The 20,184-nt window shown below is 35.0% G+C and overlaps 1 protein-coding gene across 9 annotated transcripts in view; it reads right to left on the bottom strand.

The window, feature by feature from the left end:
* Window positions 1-20,184, bottom strand: part of LARP4 (La ribonucleoprotein 4) — a 65,453-nt gene that overhangs the window by 31,430 nt on the left and 13,839 nt on the right. For 6 of the 9 annotated variants that reach the window (XM_086713411.1, XM_086713412.1, XM_086713415.1 and 3 more), the window contains 6 exons: window positions 14,061-14,208; window positions 13,257-13,430; window positions 10,407-10,482; window positions 6,671-6,807; window positions 4,036-4,139; window positions 525-635 (listed from right to left, as the gene is read on the bottom strand). In XM_086713411.1, coding sequence (XP_086569537.1) covers window positions 525-635; window positions 4,036-4,139; window positions 6,671-6,807; window positions 10,407-10,482; window positions 13,257-13,430; window positions 14,061-14,208 — 750 coding nt within the window. The remainder of the gene's footprint in view (window positions 1-524; window positions 636-4,035; window positions 4,140-6,670; window positions 6,808-10,406; window positions 10,483-13,256; window positions 13,431-14,060; window positions 14,209-20,184) is intronic. The other 3 variants (XM_025930780.2, XM_086713416.1, XM_086713409.1) reach the window with 2 other exon arrangements.

The following is a 20,184-nucleotide window of genomic DNA, read 5'->3' on the forward strand; positions in this document are numbered from 1 at the left end:
CGGTTGGTGGTGCATGCAACTCTTGATCTAACATGAGCTGGAACCTCAAGCTGGGTGTAGTGTTTACTTAAAACTCAATCAATCAATCAGTGAGTGGTTTTAAAATGTTATCAGATATATTTTTGGTTTTTTGTTTCAGTGGAATAGTACTTCCCTTTAAGTTGGACACGACAAGTAAGAGCAGTATCATTAATGTCAAAATTTCAAGAATCATAATGGAAGTTGCAGATTTACTGGCCTAGTATGTACACACTGGAACTACTGAGTACATGGTTCCCAATCCCCATGTTAATTTTAAAATTGTGTGTTAATCTTTTTGATAGGAAACAAACTGCTCTTAAATTGAAAAAGCTTTAGGAAAATGATCAAAAAGGAAACCAATTAATAAGCACAACCACAAAGGTGAACAAGGTACTTAATAGCCTTTACAAATATTACTGTGAGCACATATTTTCTCAATTAAAACATACTACTACTTCTTTTACCACCAGGACTTCAAATCAGAAGAAAAGTTTTCTTCTTACCTGTTGTGCATCGGTATCTGACTGGAAAGTGATATACCAGTTGCTATTGTGTGCAAACTCACAGCTTATCACCTTGGGGCAGTTTTCATTTTTGAACAAGGCTTTAACTTCCTAAAAAAGAAAAACTTTAGTTAACTCTAAAAAGTATATCAACAATAGTCATTTTTTCCCCTTCATGTCTTCTGGTCCTTTCTGTTTCTTTTTATTAACTGTCATGCCTTCTGCCCATTCTTTTACTGACAGTAGATTATCTTCTGACACAAAAATATGCGTACTAAAAGCATACATTCTGTATATGATTTAGAGACAGAATCTTACCTTAAAATCAGCAAAACTGCCACAAAAAATTAAAAATATAGATACCCTATCCAGAAATTGCACTATTTATCCAAAGGATACAAAAATGCTCATTCGAAGGAACACATGCACCTCAATGTTTACAGCGGCACTATCAACAATAGCCAAATTATGGAGAGAGCCCAAATGTCCACCCACTGATGAATGAATAAAGATGTGGTAAATATATACAATGGAATATTACTTGGTTACCAAAAAGAGTAAAATCTTGCCATATGCAACAACGTGGATGGAACTAGAATGTATTATGCTAGGTAAAATCAGTCAGAGAAAGACAAGTATATGATTTCGTTTGTACGTGAAATTTAAGAAACAAAACAGATGAACATAGGGGGAGGGAAGAAAAAATAAGATAAAAACAGAGAAGGAGGCAAACTATAAGAGACTCTTAAATACAAAGAACTGGTGGTAGCTGGAGAGGTGTTGGGTGGGGGGATGGGCTAAACAGGGGATGGGCATTAAGGAGGGTACTTGTCAGGATGAGCACTGGGTGTTTATATAAGCGATGAATCACTAAATTCTACTCAAACCATTGTTAGAGAATATGTTAACTAACGTGGATTTAAATTAAAAAATAAAAATAATCTAAGCAAAACAAGCATTTTACTCTTAGTGGCAAGCTAAACTTTCCCTAACAGTAAAATCTCTCTAGACTTCCATTTAAAAAAAAAAAAAAAAAAGTATATCCTCCATTAACATTTTCTAGGTGCTCAGTGTTTATTTTCATGCATTCTCAATTAAATCCAGATGCTCTATCTGTATCAGTCACAGACATGAACTCTGTGCAAAGATATCTTCACCTTTCCTTAACTGAATCTGAAATTTCAGTGACTGAAAACTAAAATATATGGATTTCAAAAAAGATGATTACCAAAACTCAGAACTGTGTTAACAATTAACAGCTTGAAAGAAGTTTATAAAAAGAAAAGAAAGAAAACAACTGGAAGTCAACATTAAGTAACTCTTGAGTTATAGAGGGAAAGGGAACATCTACTGAAATACCATGCTCAGTAAGACACAGATTTATCCTGAAAACAACCCTGTGTTAAAGATTTTTATCATCTCTAATGTACAGTTGAGGAAATGGTAGTTCAAACTGTTTAACCTACACACATTATCATAAAGAAGAATTCAATCCCAGATTTGTATGCTTCCAAACTCCATTTGGTCTAATAGCTACTGGAGTTCAAGGAGAAATTCAGTAGTAACCAATAACTCCCAAACAGAAAGAATAGGACAGGTTAAAATGCCCTGCGAAATAACAAAATATCATGAGAAATCAATTTTTAAAAAGGTAATTACTATGCTGATGGGACAATAAACATAGTAACAGTGAAGTCTAACCTGTCTCCTAACTCCCTCAAATTTTTACTACACTGAATTAAAAAAAAAAAAAAAAAAAAAGTCTCTACTTACGATGAAATTTTCTTGGGCCAATACTACTCAAAAACAAGTGTGCAACCAACTGAGTTTTGTGACATTTGTGAAAGCGGTGAAATACTACCAAGTTCAGTTAGTAAAATTCTCATCCAGTCCATAATTTACATTTTTGTAAAACTGCCTGTGGAACTATCAGACTGCCACCCACTGATGTCTGTCTTCAAAATTCATAATCTCCAAATATTTCTAATCCCCTTCAATGCATAAAAAATTGATTTGTTTATTTAAATATCAATAAAATTTTTTTATTTCCAGCCTTTATTATTCTTTAGGAAGAGTTAAGTTCATAGATTTACTTTCCCAAGTATAAAAACAGCAGTCTGGGTCACAAGTAGCAAAAAAAAAAAAAAAAATTTGTTCTACCTGACAGGAACCTTTAAGGTCACCACCCCAAATCCCTCATTTTAATCTGAATTTTCATGATTATTGACCAGGCTGACTTTCTCTATTTTAGTCATCTTCACTTCCTTTCTTTTTTTTTAATGAATATTACGTCGCTGCCTTTTTCCTTTTACTATTTTTTGTATGTGTGATTTATGTATTCAGAATATAAATTACAGTAACTATAAAAAATGATAATAATGGCTAATCTTAGATTTGTTGCGCATGCCAAGTACTGCTCTGAGCTCTCTATATACTAAGCCAATTCTCACAACAATCCAAGGTCATAGTTAGCAAGTAAAAAGCTGAAATATACGAGCCTGTACTCTAGAGCCAAGCTGCCTCAAATCCAGGCAGCTTGGCTCTAGAGTACAGGCTCATACATTCTACATTGTTTCTAAATAATGCAAATATTCTTCCCATTCTGCAATTTTCCTTTCAATTTGTTATTTTTGACATATAGTTCATACTTTTAAATAGAAGTTCTATCTAGTGACAGTTTCTTTTCTAATTTCACTGTTTCTAAATTTAGGAAGTCTTCATTCTGGAGAGTTAATAGTGAATGGAATGACTCTGGGCAAAAAGATTAACTACTAATATGTGAAATTTGTTAGGTGGCAAGAATCTAAAACTGTTTTAAATGGCCAGTAAATACCACATACCAGTTACTAATTAATTCTCCCCATCTCTAACTTATTAACTTGGCAATTTAGTGTGTAACTCTGTGGTTTAGTGGTTTTGAAACAGGGGCTCTGAAATCAGAGTGAGATCAAATCAGATACTCATTTAAAGAGCCCACATGTCCTTAGGCAACTTATTTCACCATACTAAGGCTCAGTTACTTTATCTATAAAACAGAGATAACAAAACCTTAGGCTTTAAGTAACCATAAAGTACACTGCACAGCACGTGGTAAAACCTAATTATTAAATAAATGTTATTATACATAACTATTTTATTAAAGGGTCTATTTCTGGATATACTGTTTCATTCAAAACTTATTTTATTATCGTACCTATTTTATTATTATACTACACCATCTTTACAGTTACAACTTTGTTTTATGTTTGTTAGCTACTCCGATTAGTCTTGACTCCTATTTTTCTTCTTCATTCCTAAATTTATTCTTTCAGATGAATCAAGTTCCCAAAAGAGCCTATTTATATTTTAACTTTGAAAATATACCATTCTTCCAGTGTTTCAGAATTTACAAAACAAAAATTTAACGTATACACAGTGAATGATATGAGGCTGATGACTTATACTTTGCTTGTTTACCTCCTCCACTTTAAACAGTTAAAGAACACTTAGCTTTAACAATGCTTAATAATACCTCTATAGGTGTTGTTTCAGGAATCTCTCTAAGAATCACAATACAACGCTTATGACTTGGTCTCACTTTCTCGCCCTTCTCATCAACTTGTACCATGGGAGAAGCTGCAATTTAAAAAAATATTTCATTCAAAAATGACAGGAAGAGATATTAAGAATGTCATTAAAAACTATTTATTTCTATTTCCAAGTGAATAAATTAGCAGAGGTTAAGAAATTATGTTGTAGAACCAAAGATTACAGTTAACAAAGATTACAAAAAACACTGTCAAGTGTTATTCTTTCAACAAATACAGAGTACCTACTTTGTGTCTTGGCACTGCATTGGGGTTGAAAAACTTTCAGGAGCATACAATACATATCTACACGGTAATTACCCTGTGTACAGTTACCAAATTCTGTACTTCTGGAGATAATGAAATCAGTGTATTTGCATTCCACTCTTGTAATCAGATTATAGTACTGCATTCTGATGTGAAGAAATTCTTCTTAAAATCTAAGAAGCACTTAAACCAAGAATTATACTCAAATAATTCTAACTTTTCCTTGATGTTAACATATTTATTCTTACATACTATTACAGACACTTAGAAGCCATCTCTTAGATGCTGATTTTGAGGAAATATTTAATGAAGATAATACCACATAGCCCAAACTTTTATTTGTAGTCTCTTCAGAGAGATAATATGCCATATTTCTCTGAACAGGTAAGCAGTCAGTATAAAACAGAACAGGGAAGAAGTGTTGGGTGGAAGTACTAGGTTCCCTTAGAGGTGGAGGATTCTGCTGGTCTCTTAGCTGACTTTCTTCGGATGAGAAGACTGGCTCATCTTAAGAAACCATTGCACAAACCAATCAGAGATTTCATAAATGTATTTAGCCCTCTGAGAATGGAAATCCTCTATTCCGATATAAGTCTACTATTGGTATATTTAACTTTTAAACATTTTTTAACAATATATTTCATATAAAAGTGAAGACCTGCCTTTATTCAGGCAAGTAGTTAAAACTTTGGTAAGAGAGGTTACCAAGAAACACTGATAGAAGACACAAACACTATTAAAAATGCTTATAACCAGGGGCGCCTGTGTGGCTCAGTTGGTTAGGCGACCGACTTCGGCTCAGGTCATGATCTCACAGTTTGTGAGTTCAAGCCCTGAGTCGAGCTCTGTATTGACAGCTCAGAGCCTGGAGCCTGCTTCAGATTCTGTGTCTCCCCCTCTCTCTACCCCTCCCCTGCTCATGCTCCGTGTCTCTCAATAATAAATAAATGTTAAAAAAAATTAAAAATAAATAAAAATAAAAATGCTTAGAACCTGAAATTCTTTATTAAACTTTAGAGTACTATTTATCAAACTATAATTTTTAGTTTAGTTTAGCAATTCTTTTAACAGCCTGTGAAATCAATTTAGGAAATAAAAGGGGTTAACTACAAGCATTTAGTGTTAATCTGCATAATTAACATTTCAGTTGCGTATGGGTATGTGGTGTGTGTACTGGGCTCTAATGTAAAATGTACTACTTGGGTTCAAAAGTTTGAAACAGATTGTTTAGAAGGTGTGACAACGATACAAATAACTTTCTGATAGCCCAGAAAAGTGAGATATAATTGCTTACATAGAAAACCTTGGATTGCAAGTAACTTGTTCTGCAAGTGTTCCACAAGGCGAATAAACATTTCTAATAAATTTTAACTTGATAAACAAGCAACGCCTTGCAATACAAGTAGTACGTGACGCCAAATGTCACATGATCACAACTGAGGCAATAGTTCTTGAAATTCGCTTTTATATACAAGTGCTTTGGATTACAAACATGGTTCTGGAATGAATTATGCTCGCAAACCAACGTGTAAGTGGGTATTAAGACAAACAACCAAGGTATAGAAATGATATAGAAGCTAAATACCAAGTCAGTAAAAATAAATTATTGGAACAGAATAACAAAAAAATAAAGAGTTAACAATTCCCTGCCTGATGAGCAGAGCTTACTGTATGGAATTGTCAAATCATGATGCTCTATACCTGAAACTAATATAACATTGTATGTCAATTACAATTAAAAAAAATAAAAATAAATGGCAAATGGGCGCCTTGGTGGCTCAGTCGGTTAAGTGTCCAAATCTTGGTTTTGGCTCAGGTCATGATCTCACAGTTTGAGTTTGAGGGGCATCTGGGTGACTCATTTGGCTAAGGGTCCGACTTCAGCTCAGGTCATGATCTCGTGGTTTGTGGGTTTAAGCCACATCAGGCTCTGTGCAGACAGCTCAGAGCCTGGAGCCTGCTTCAGATTCTGTGTCTCCCTCTCTCTCAGCCCCTCCCCACTCTCTCACTTTCTGTCAAAAAAATAAAATAAAAAACGTTAGGAAAAAAAAGAATAGTTCATGAATTTGAGCCCCATGTCGGCCTCTGCACTGATGGTGTGGAGCCTGCTTGGGATTCTTTGTCTCCCTCTCTCTGTGCCTTTCCCCGGCTTATACACTTTTTATCTCAAAAATAAACAAACATTAAAATAAATAAAGTAAGTAAATAAATGGCAAACAAACACAAAACCAAAAAACCCTGCATAACCAGAAATCAAAAGAATATTCAGCCTTTTGACTTTAAAAATTAAGCTAAAAGGTATGATTTACATACATCTCAGCACTTCAAGAATTAGATCAGGGTCTGTGGTCAGCTTTTTTATTTCTTCCATGTTGGCAACTGTCCAAATTGGGATGAACTGATCACTGTCCATTTGAGATATCAGGTAAAGATCCTTTGATAAATTTTCTCTGAAAGAAATAAACAGAAGAGACCTATAAAACAATTCTTAAAAGGCACCTGAAGAGGTGCCTTATTCATTTTTGTCACTTAGTCTAGGAAAACAAAATCATGCCATCAGAAACAATACAGTGAACTATAAAAACACATAATATACAACAGGATACTCTAACAACTTCCAGAAAGTTTCTGAATCCCCAAATACATCAGGCCAATAGTTCTGAAAAAGTTTTGAACTTTACAGAATTATACTGATATGGAAAGAGGCTTAATATTAAATTGAAAAGTATATTACAAAATATTACATACAGTGTAGTTCCATCTTATAAACACTTTATCACTGATGTTAGAATATTCATGAGAAAAATTATAGCTTCAACCATGGGTTGGACTGTAAAGGATTTAAAATTTCTAAATGTTTCCATTTTTTATGTTTGATTTTTTAATTTAAATTTCAGTAATAAATTTAAAACTAAAACATTTAAAAGATTCTTTAAAATACATTTAAAAAGATATAAACACTCCTATCTTAGACATAAAACCTTATGTAACAAAATGAAATAAAATCAAACTCATGCTGTCTTCTTCACATCAGATCTTTGAAGTAGTTTGGTTATAAATAGATAGAAGTCTCTACTTAAAAGCCACCTTTTCTCAATGACCCTATTTAAAACAGAAATCATCCAAGCACTCGATTCCCCTTCCCTTACTTACAGTGCTCTAATTTTCTTCCATAGCACTTATCACTTAACAAACTTCTAAGCTGTTTATTTATTATGGTTTATTATGTTTGTCTCCTCCAGCCAGAATACAGGTTCCATGAAGGATCTCTGTCATTCAAATGTTTTTGTTTTTTTGTTTTTTTTTTAAAGATTTTATTTTTAAGCAACCTCTACACCCAATACAGGGCTAGAACTCACAACCCAAGATCAAGAGTCACATGTCTACTTATCACCAGCCAGGTGCTCCCAAAATGTATTTCAATGCTCTACTGCCTGGCAAAGAGTAGGATCAAACGCCTTTATCTTCAAGTTTTATTAAAATAAAGTAATAATTACTACTACTGGTTAACAGGTTATTTGGGGGGCAAAAAAGAATAGAGAAGATATCAGTAAAGGTTAAACTCACTTTAGCATAAAAGGAGAAACACAGTAATAGCACCTTCATCAAGATATTCTTTAAGAACTGAAAAATAAGACAACTATAAACAGAATATTTATACAACTAAGACGTTGTATCCTAAATCAATTCTGAACTTCAGCATGTCTGTTCTTAATAAATCTTGTGTCAAACTCTTAAAGAAACTCTATCTTGTCAAAAGTCAAATTAATAGATATAAATCCCATATATGATTTGACTACTCATGAGTAATACCCAATATGTATTAATAACAATTCTGCTGAGCTACAAATGTCAATCGCACAGCTGGTTTGAATGGTATCAGAGTTCTGAGTAGGACGTGGTAGATCATGCCAAGCCAGAGCTCCTACTGCAACAACTAAAAAAGACTAGCTAAATTATAAAACCATGCTTTTGGAGATAAAAGAGAGAAGCTACAATGACAAAATGATATTCCAGAAAGATGTTCTTTCATTCCTGAGGGAATATGCAGATCTGGGACCAGGGGGAAACCAGCAGAGCTTTAGGCAGTTGCACAGGACTGGCACTATGAATTGGAAACTAAAGGAGCTCCTAACATGCAGATTTCCCTCCATATGCTGTTTTTGAGTTCTAAGGAGGAAGATGGGAGACTGGGAGCCCGGCTGAAAAGGCACTGTAATATCTCTGTGGTTTTGTGCAAGTTCCAGTGGAAGGAGGAAACTTGCATCAAGCAAGACAGGTCTCCCCCATAAGACATTTGCCAGGTTTGGAAGCTTACGGGATAAGAGACTAAAGAGCTAATCTCAAACCTCTTAAGAACAGACTGAATCTTCCTTGGTGTTTTAGGACTGAAGGTAACAGGAAAAGGACAACTTCTGAATCAAAAGGCTGAAAAGGTCATGCCTAAGGAACAGAGATAAATCAGAGGTAGACGGAGTCTAATTAAAGTGGCTGAGAGACACCTGGGTGTCAGCTGGACATCTGACTCTTGATTTCAGCCCAGATCAAGATCTCATGGTCGTCGAGATGGAGCCCCACAGTGCACTCTGTGCTGACAAGGTGGAGCTTGCTTGGGATTCTCTGCCCCCCTCTCTCTGTCCCTCTTCTGCTTGTGCAATATATTTAAAAAAAAAAAAAAAAAAAAGTGGCTGCTCAGCACTAACCTAGCTCAACTCCTGACTGGATTGAAGCTATCAATCTGCTTCTGCCTACCTGAAGAAAAACTCAAGTCTTGTCTAGAGGGGAAAATTACATGACTTACAACTCCTAGCTTTTTTAATATGTAATGTCCAGTATATAATCAAAATTTATAAGACATGCAAAAAGGCAGGAAATTATGACAGGGAAGCATGAGAAAAACTCAGAAATATAAGCAGATACACACTATCCAGTTAGTAGGCGAAGATGTTTAAATAACTATTACAGGGGCGCCTGGGTGTCTCAGTCGGTTAAGCATCCGACTTCGGCTCAGGTCACGATCTCACAGTTTGTGAGTTCGAGCCCCTTGTTGGGCTCTGTGTTGACAGCTCAGAGCCTGGAGCCGGCTTTAGATTCTATGTCTCCTTCTCCCTCTGCCCCTCCCCAACTTGTGCTCTGTCTCTCTATGTCTCTCAAAAAACAAATAAATGTAAAATAAATAAATAAATAAATAGATAGATAAATAAATAAATATTACAAGTATATTACAGAAAATGAATTGTAAGCACAAATGACTAGAGAAAAGACAGAAGGCTCTTGCTTTTATTCTTTTATCCTGTACTAGACTATAAAGGCAAAGAATAAAAAGGAGGGGAAAAGAAAGGAGCTATTTAGGATAAAGAATCAATTAAACGTGAGTCAAGAATATAAAAAAGTCTATGATAAAATCCAGGTTTCTAGCTTGAAAAACTGGTTTACCTGGTCCTACCTCTCACGATATACAGGATAAATAGAAAACATTACATTTGCATGCATATCCAAACTTCTCTGTTTATTTTGAAAGGGTCAGTTTTACATACTAAAGTTTTATGACATCTAAGCTGTAGATATACCTACATAATTATCTGTAAATAAGACATCTTGAAACGTCTGCCTGAAAGAACTCCTTAATAGAAGGTACTGGTAACATAAATTCTATGCCCATCCACCTATCTTGCTAAAAGTAACTCTATGATCAAAGGTTACAAGAGCCAACTACTAAAAAATATAAATTAAGAGATAACCCACTTTTTTGAGAACCCTAAACCTGAATATGTTCATAGGAACATATCCTAATATCCTATCCAAAAGTAATCCGATCCAGTAATTTAATTACCTTCCTACTAAGACTAGATCCTTTTTGCATATCCAATTAGAGATTACATCTTTAAACCTAGTTAAGAAATATATTAAAGAATAATACCAAAATACATCACTGAAGGGAATTAAAACCACCATTCTTCCACTCTATTTCATGGGTATTTAACATCTACTAACCGAACAATGCAAAAAGTGAGAAATATCAATTAAAAAAAAAAAATGAATACTGTACCGGGAGAAACAGAATTCTAATTGTTTCTTCAGACATTCTTTTAGGTCTTCTGTAGAAATTGCTGAACTGCTTTCTCCTGAAGGTAGAAAACAGAGGAAAAAAGTTAATATCAAATTACCGTAGGTGGTAAATATTACAAATTGTTGTACTCAGAATAAGTCACAAAGTATGTACAAATTAAAATTCATGACAAAACTATTATTTTTAAAATTCAGTTAGCACAAAGTCTAATTTCTTTCCACCTATCTATTCTTTCTTTAGATAAATTTCAGATCAGTTTAAAGATTATTTTATCAAGAAATGAACAAAGCACCATGAATACTAAAAATACTCGGCTTTCTGTAAAATACTACCCTAAATACTTTTAAAATGTGATAACTACTTATTCCTTTAATGAAAGCTCAAACAACAAAAGTAACAGTAATCTAAATTTGAAGGAACTAGATAAATAAATTGGGATATATGTATATATTTCTCCACATCTGTATTATTGATACTAAATCTGATGTTATTTATACTTCTTAAACTTCTCTTAATACTCTTTTCTTTTCATTCCTTAATTTTAGAGCACTTTATCTTCCTAGGAATATTTAAAACACTCAAACAGCCAAAGTTTCAGATCAACTCTCTAACAGCCTTCTATGATTATATTATTTAAACCCAGAACAAGACTTTTCTTTCCCCTCCAGGACTCAAGCCTGGAAAACCATCACTCTTTCATTAGAATCTTACACAAAACATTACACACTCAAAGCATGTAATTTGTCCTCTTCTTAAAAAGCATTAGTGATTAGGCTAATTTCCTTTAAATGTATAGACAACAGAACGTGCATAAAAATAAATAAATTCTGTGCATGATTTTACCACTACCTTGTCTTATTACTCAAAATTCAAAGTAGTATTAGATATTAAATTAACGTCATTAAAGATGAATATAAGGGGCTCAGTCAGTTAAGCGTCCGACACTTCATCTCTGCTCAGGTCATGATCTCACAGTTCCTTATTTCGAGCCCCACATCGGGCTCCACAATGAAAGCCTGAGGCCTGCTTGGGATTCTCTCTCTCCCTCTCTCTCTGCTCCTCCCCTGCTCATACTCTGTCTCTCTCGCAAAAGTAAATAAGACATTAAAAAAATTAAAAAAAAAAAGAAGCATTCTATTTCCATGTATATGCAATCTTTCTAATACAAAATCCAACCACCCAAGTGTGCTAAATAAGCAAGAACTTCATTTAACTTTTCAATGTCATTACAGCAAACTTATTAAAATACCAACTGGTTGCCACATTACTTAAACCAACTCTATGTTTAAAGTACCCAGTGGTGGGGCGCCTGGGTGGCGCAGTCGGTTAAGCGTCCGACTTCAGCCAGGTCACGATCTCGCGGTCCGTGAGCTCGAGCCCCGCGTCGGGCTCTGGGCTGACGGCTCAGAGCCTGGAGCCTGTTTCCGATTCTGTGTCTCCCTCTCTCTCTGCCCCTCCCCCGTTCATGCTCTGTCTCTCTCTGTCCCAAAAATAAATAAACGTTGAAAAAAAAAAAATTTTTAAAAATAAAAATAAAAAAATAAAGTACCCAGTGGTTAAGTATATTATGACCACAAGCAGGGAGGAGAACCTACCACCTTAAATTATTATATGGAAATACCACCCATGCTACTTCAGGAATCAACTTACAAGCTGACAAAACTTAGAAATCTAGTCCAAATGTTTACAATAAATAAGGAAATTGAGGACAAAGGTTTGTACACCTTGACTGAAGTCAAAGAACTAAGCAGCAATAGAAGAGAGTATTCCCTATTACATGTATTTTCCAAAGAGATCCTTTAAGTCAGAAAGATTAAGTTAGGTAGTTGGGGTCTATGGTCCATTTTTAGTTTCTTTTAAATCTCATCCATTTTAAATTTAGGCAACTACTAACCCATGCTAGTTTTATAAATGTGAAAAAATATATTTCACAAGTTGAATTGCAGAAGAACCATGTTTTTAATACTGTGATTTTCTCAAAATTAATCCCTGCAATTTCACATCTATAAATGCATTTCACACTGACAGAATGGGAAAATTGACAGAACTTGCACTGATCCCAACTAATAGATCAAGAAACTTGGGACTCTGAAAAATTATAATTGAGGTCTATTTTCACTATATTGACTATTTTTCCCTTTTATCTTTAATTTCACACTCTCCTAAACAGGATCTTTTCTCTAAACATTCTTTTGAATTACAGTTTTCAGGACACCTGGGTGGCTCAGCTGCTTAAGCGTGACTTCCCCTCAGGTCATGATCTCACGGCTTCTGAGTTCAAGCTTCACTTCTGACTCTGCGCTGACAGCTCAGAGCCTGGAGCTTGCTTCTGATCGTGTCTCCCTCTCTCTCTGCCCCTCCCCAGTTCATGCTCTGTCTCTCTCTCCTCAAAAAAACAACCTTTAAAAAATAAATAAATTTGGGGCGCCTGGGTGGCGCAGTCGGTTAAGCGTCCGACTTCAGCCAGGTCACGATCTCGCGGTCCGTGAGTTCGAGCCCCGCGTCAGGCTCTGGGCTGATGGCTCGGAGCCTGGAGCCTGTTTCCGATTCTGTGTCTCCCTCTCTCTCTGCCCCTCCCCCATTCATGCTCTGTCTCTCTCTGTCCCAAAAATAAATAAAAACGTTGAAAAAAAAATTTTTTTTTAAATAAATAAATTACAATCTTCATGTTTGCCCTTTTGAAAACAGTATTTATAAAAATCATCTAACATTTTATTACCATACAGTTCTTTTCAAAAAAGCAGATTGATCCATGCCATAGGTTTATTAGAACAATAATAAAGAAACTGTAAGGGGAAAAAACACTAGTTTACCAAATGCTCATTTTACCAATACAAGCATAAAGTTTACCAGGAACGTCATATATTTGGTAACTCAGATCTTCTGGCCCTAAAATCATTCCATCAGTTGATTCTTCAATGCCTATAGTATTTCTGGTGGTTTCACAAGATGAATACATTACTTCGTATTCCTTACACATATCATCTGAAAGCTCTGTATTACCTGTATTAAAAAATATATAATGACAGTAAATAGAAATTCAATAAATCCTATCTTTAGGAACTCTGGGCACTATGTCTTTTATAGTAAGATTTTAAAGAATTCTACCAGTTGGGCAATGTCCGCATGGTTTTAGTAAGAATTCTCTTCCCAAGGGAGGTAAGTTTTGACCCTTATGGATAAGCTAAAATGATTAACAATAGTTTAAACTCCTATAGCACTATTTATGTATCAGAGAGCTACATGCACTTAATTCATTTAATTCTCAGAAAATCCTATGCCAAAAGTAATTATTATTACTGTTTTACAGATGAAGGAAACAAGCACAGAGAAGTCATTTACCCAAGGTCAAACAGTGAGTAAATAGCACTGCCAATGATGGTATATCAAAATTAATTTATAAATACCATATTATAAGTGGGTTAAATGCTAGACCCAAAGACACAGCTACTATTTGAAACTAGTGATAACCCATTCATACTAAAAATAAGAACTGTGTACAAACTGCCTATTAAACATTTACAAATATATTTAATCAAATAATCAAAAGATGTACCCCAAAGTTCTATAAACTGGTTTGACCATATATTTAACCAAAATATGATTTGTTCTGATGAAATATTTAGGACTTACCCTCAGGATGAGACCCTGATGTTGCTGCTGTTTCATGCCAAGAGCTTTCAGTTCCATGAGTTACTGGAGTGGCATCAGTATTTCCAGAAGGAATTTCTTGCCATACTTTGGCATTAGGATTTAAACCGGTTCCTTTAGATGTTACCTGCTAAATAATCAAAAGATCTATTTGTAAATTTTAAAAGTCAGTGTATTAAAATTACAATTTTAGATAATGGACTTGTCTATTTTTAATCTATTTTTGAGAGAGAGAAAGACAAGAGTGTGGGGGGGGGAGGGGCAGAGAGAGAGGGAGACACAGAATCTGAAGCAGGCTCCAGGCTCTGAGCTGTCAGCACAGAGCCCGATGCGGGGCTCAAACTCAAGAACTATGAGATCATGACCTGAGCCGAAGTCAGATGCTTAACCGACTGAGCCACACAGTCACCTCTTTAATGGACTTTTCTATTACTTAAATGTGAAGGAAACCCCAATCATATTAAGTAATTTAATAATAAATATTAAATAATACTTTAAAGTATTGGGCTCAACTTGACAATAAATCTTTTTAAGTAGATGGACTTGAATGTGTATGTATAAAATTTAGGTACCTATACAATAAAAAATATATCTCTATAAACAATTAATACAGAAATGCTGTTTTACCTCAATCTACTTGCATTTGTCATAAAATTTATTCAAACTATTCACCTATCTTTGGCTTATTTTTATGTATTTAGAGCAAATATTTTACGTATCTAGAATGATTTTCCAAAGTATATAATTCTTATTGCCATCTACACTGTGATAGAGACCTTTGACTCTAAACAATTCTAACATTTAGAAATTTTTCCCACGTCAAAAACAGCAATGTGGGGTGTCTGGCTGGCTGAGTCAGTAGAGCATGCAATTCTTGATCCTGAAGTTGTGTGTTTGAGCCTGCACATTGGGTGCAGACATTACTTAAAATCTTGGGGCTGTGAGTGGCTCAGTTGGTTAACTGTCAGACTCTTGATTTTGCCTCAGGTCAAGATCTCACATTTCATGACAAAAGTACCACTTAACACCTATTAGATTAGCAAAGTACTTAAAAATAATTCCCACATTAGCATAAAATTTGCAAACTCATTCTTTACTGGAGACTATATAAGACTATATAAAATGGTGCACTCATATTTTATTAGCATTATTTGTAAGAGCCAACAAACAGAAATAACCCAGTCAAAAAAACCAGGAACAAGGGAAATTATGATACACTTTCTAGGTAAAGTATTGCACAGCCATTCAAAATTATAAAGATACACGACCATATTTTATAAAATCTAAAGGGGTACTACTAAATCAAAGAAAAAATTGCTGTATATTAAAACTGTGACATCAAATACTATTAAGATGTATCCCATTTGCCAGAGAAGTTTACAGTGTGCAACAATGTGCATCCTAGGGTTGACCAAATATGAAAAGTTCAAAATGAAAAATGCATTCACAAAATGAAGTGAAAAAAACCCATAACCACCACAATAACAAAAGCAAACATGTTAAGCAATTCTGGAGGAATTAGTACTTACATCACTGTCTCCCTTTTACAGATAACCTATTAAATGAGAAATCATATATCCAACTAAAGACATACAGAGACTAAGTACTAAGTTAATATTAACAACAAATGATTACAACTCACAGATTATTACAACTGCAAAAAGTGCATAAACATAGATGTGGGCTAGAGAGGAACACAATCTGCTACAATACTCTGATCAAGGTTTTTTTTTCCCCTTATAAAGCATTCCATTAAAATATTACCTTAAATTCGAATCATAAAAAATATAAAACTTAAAAAACATTTTTTCAAATTAGAGCATAAATGTTATAGTGCCTAGTACATTAACATCAAAGACTATTTTACACGTCTTGTGCCTGTATGTATATATGTAATATATCCTATTATTTTTTTATACCAGTCAATATTTATTAAATTTACATAAATGCTGATGAAAATCTTTGAACATCATTCTTTCCTTCTCCACCAAAGACATCATTCAGAAAAAAAATTTTTTTTTGTAGTAAACTCTTTAAGTTGTGGTTTCCCTGAAAATATTTTCTTAAATGTTTGTTTATTTTTGAGGGGGGCAGGAGGGAGAAGGGGCAGAGAGCTTCGGAGACAGAATCTGAAGCAGGCTCGAGGCTCTGAGCTGCCAGCACAGAGCCCAACACAGGGCTTATACCCATGAACCACAATATCATGACCTGAGCCCAAGTCGGATGTCCAACAGAATTGAGCCACCCAGGCACCCCTCCCTGAAAATATTTTTACCCTCTACCTCTGCTATAGAAAGAATTCTTTTTTTTTTTTTTTTTTTTGTATAAAAAATTCTTACTAGGCACACATTCCCTTTCAGGTTATTAAAGATATCCCCACTGCCTTCTGTTTTGTACTGTTACTGATCAGAAACCAGCTATTAGTCTAGCTATCATTCCTAATCTCTCTTTGCTCAATTTTTGTCAGTGGTGATTTGCAGTTTTACAATCATCAGTCTAAGTGTGAAATTCTTTATTTAATCTACTTAGGATTCACTGTGCTCTTTTGAAATCTGATGCATCAACTCTGTAAAATTCCCAGGTATAGCTCTTCAAACTTTGCCTCTTCACCAACTAACTACTCTATTACTTCCTTCTGGAATGCCAATAAATTATTTTGTACTTTCTCATAACTATGTTCCACCTCTCTGTGTATCAATCTCTTTCCTATTTTCCACTTCCTTGTCTTTCAAGAAATTACATCCTGAGCGATTTATGTATTTCTTCCATTTCATCAATTCTCTCTTCATCTACTTCTAAAATGAACTTAACTTTTCCAGTAAGTTTATAAGTTATTTTTATAATTTTCATTTCTTGAAGTTCTTTTTGGTTCTTTTATCAAATCTATCTGATGTTTTGTTTCTTGATCATCTTTTCAGTATCTTCCTTCCTTTAAGCATATTATTCTAATTTTATAGTCTGAACTTGATAAATTCACTATCTGCAATCTTTGAGGGTTTGATTTTGTGATCTGTTGTTTCTGCTAAACCATGCTCATTATGACTTACGTGCTTTATGATTTTATATTGTAAGCCCATTTTCCTTGGAACTTTATTTGTGGGAATTTTGAACATTATGTTTAAAATATGCTCTTTAGGGGCGCCTGGGTGGCTCAGTTGGTTGAGCGTCCGCCTTTGACTCAGGTCAAGGTCTCACAGCTCTTGAGTTCAAGCCCATGTCGGCTCTGTGCTGACAGCTCAGAGCCTGGAGCCTGCGTCAGCTTCTGTCTCCCTCTCTCTGCCCCTCCCCCGCTCATGCTCTCTCAAAAATAAACAAACATTAAAAAAAATTTTTAAATATGCTCTTTAGGAGAGGACTTGTTTTCCCTCTGTTAGATGACTGCACAGTTTATAAAACTACCAATCTGGTATTTCTTTAATTTTCAACATGATTTTTTGGGTAACAACTTGTGTGAATTTTAGCTCTACTTTGCAAAAAGAACATCTGTGGTTAGAATTACTAGGGAATACCTCTGCCTCACCAATCCAGAGTCACAGCTAAACCTGACAAGTTTCCTTTTCTCTGGGAAAGCTCACTCTCCCCCCGCCTTCCCCCCCCCCTTTTTTTTTACCATGTGTCCTGTCTCTAAGCACTACCAATTAAAACCAAAGCTCTGGGCCAGTAAGAACCAACAGATGCATTAAGAGTAGCTCTACATTTATGACCTGCTTACCTCTTTGGATGAGTACTTTTTAATTATTTTTGGTCTGAAGACTTCATTTGCTTTCTTGCCAACTTAAAGCACTGCTTTTAAAAAAAAAAAAACTTTTTTAGGGGTGCCTGGGTGGCTCAGTCAGTTAAGTGTCCAACTCTTTTTTTTTAAATTTTTTATTATTATGTTTATTTTGAGAGAGAGAGGGAGAGAGAGTGACAGAGTGCGAGTGGGGGAGGGGCAGAGAGAGAGGGAGACACAGAATCCAAAGCAAGCCTCCAGACTTTGGGCTGTCAGCACAGAGCCCAAAGCAAGGCTCAAACCTAGGAGTGTGAGATCATGACCTGAGTCAAAGACGCTCAACCGACTAAGCCACCCAGGCGCCCCGAGTGTCCAACTCTTGATTTCAACTCAGGTCATGACTGAGCCCCTGATTGGGCTCTGTGCTCATAGGGCGGAGCCTGCTTAGGAGTCTCTCTCTAGCTCTCTGCCCTTCCCCTACTCGCACACTTGTACTCTTTCTCAAAATACACAAACTTAGGGAAAAAAAAACTCAAAAAAATATTTCAACCAATATTGTCAGTTTTTTCCAGAACATCTAGTTTATAATATTTCTTAAAAAAAAAAAAAAAAGTATCAATATTGTCTTCATGAAGCTAAATTGAGAGTCATTCCAACACCCGAAAGACAAGTGTGGTATAACAACAAAAAAAATTTACCTTTATTCTGCCATCCAGTAATTATGCAATTACTGGCCCCAGTTTCTTCATTTTATTCACTTATTTATTTTTTAATTTTTTTAAATGTTTGTTTATTTTTGAGAGAGAGTGAGAGAGACAGAGCATGAGTGGGGCAGGGGCAGAGAGAGAGAAGGGGAGACACAGAATCCAAAACAGGCTCCAAGCTCTGAGCTGTCAGCACAGAGGCTGACATGGGGCTCGAACTCACACACCACGAGATCATGACCTGAACTGAAGATGGACGCTTAACTGACCAAGCCATCCAGGAGTCCCTCCAGCTTCCTCATTTTTAAAGACATAATGCCAACTCTACTATAACTCCTTATAGTGTCTACAAATCTTGGGCACCTGACTTCATTTCTTTGGTCATTACTTCTTCTTTCCCTCTTATTATTTGCACACACCTCTATTTTGCTAACCACAATAATAGTTTATTTACATATGTGTTCTAAAGCTAAGCACTGGGCTCGTGAAAGGGAAAAACTAGGTCTTCCTGTTCCAGGGAAAATGTACAAAGGACAAACAGGAATAGTTAACTGCAAGGTATCATTTTTACCTATTGAACTACTTAATGTCATTTTGACAAGTATAAAAGGAAGCAAACAGTTCATTGCTGTAATTCATACAGTTTTTCTAAGAGTTAGCAATGTCAAAAGCCTTAAATTTACATTCTTTTAAAAATAGAATTACCATATGATCCAGTAATTTCACTATTGGGTCTTTACCCAAAGAAAATGAAAACACTATTTTGAAAGATGTATGCACTCCTAGGTTTACTGCATCGCTATCTGCAATAAATTTTTTAAGCTACCTTGTCTGTGATAGTTATAGTAGCTCAAATGGACTAAGACACCAACCACAGAGGATCTGTTCAATAACTGTAGTCCAGCCATATAAAGACTATCCCAGAGGCTTAAAATCATATTGTATGTAAAACTGGTGAAATATGAGTAAGTTCTGTGGACTGTAACAATATCAATTTGCTGGCCATTTATATAGTTATGGCAAGGTGTTACTATTCGGAGAAACTGAGCATAAAAGTACATGAGACCACCCTGTATGGTTTTTGGGCAACTTGTGAATCCATAATTATTCCAAAATAAAATTTTTATAAATGGGGGGAAATATCATAGAAGGCAGTGAAAATGTTCACAGAAACTTAGAATAAAAAACAAACTGCTACCTCATGAAAGAAACTTTGAATTTTGTGAAATAATGCACAAGCACAGAAAACACTAGAGACTAAAAGTCAATGTTATAAGTGGTTATCTCTGAGCAGTAGCATTTTTATTCTCATTTTTGTGCTTTTCTGGATTTTCCTACGATTAACATCTACTACTTTTACAATCAATAAATAGATAATGAAACGTCTAACATCCAAAACAAAACACATATCAACTGGGAAAATCATCCTAGGCAAGTGACATAAAAGACTATTGTCTTCAAAGAAAGTAAGAAAAGTATAAACAAGCAAAAAGACAATTCACAGCTAATAAACATGGAAGAACATTCAATCACACTAGTCACTGAAGATATGCAAAATGAATCAATTATTTCATTTTAATCCAAATGGTGAATTTTTATAAATTAGGATGCCCGATGCTGACAAAGATACAGTAAACTGGGCAACAGTAAAAACTGTCCTAACATTTTTGGGAAGCAATTTGTCAATACT

This window comes from Puma concolor, chromosome B4, assembly GCF_028749965.1.
Source record: "Puma concolor isolate L17-30 chromosome B4, mPumCon1.1.hap2, whole genome shotgun sequence".
NCBI lineage: Eukaryota > Metazoa > Chordata > Mammalia > Carnivora > Felidae > Puma > Puma concolor.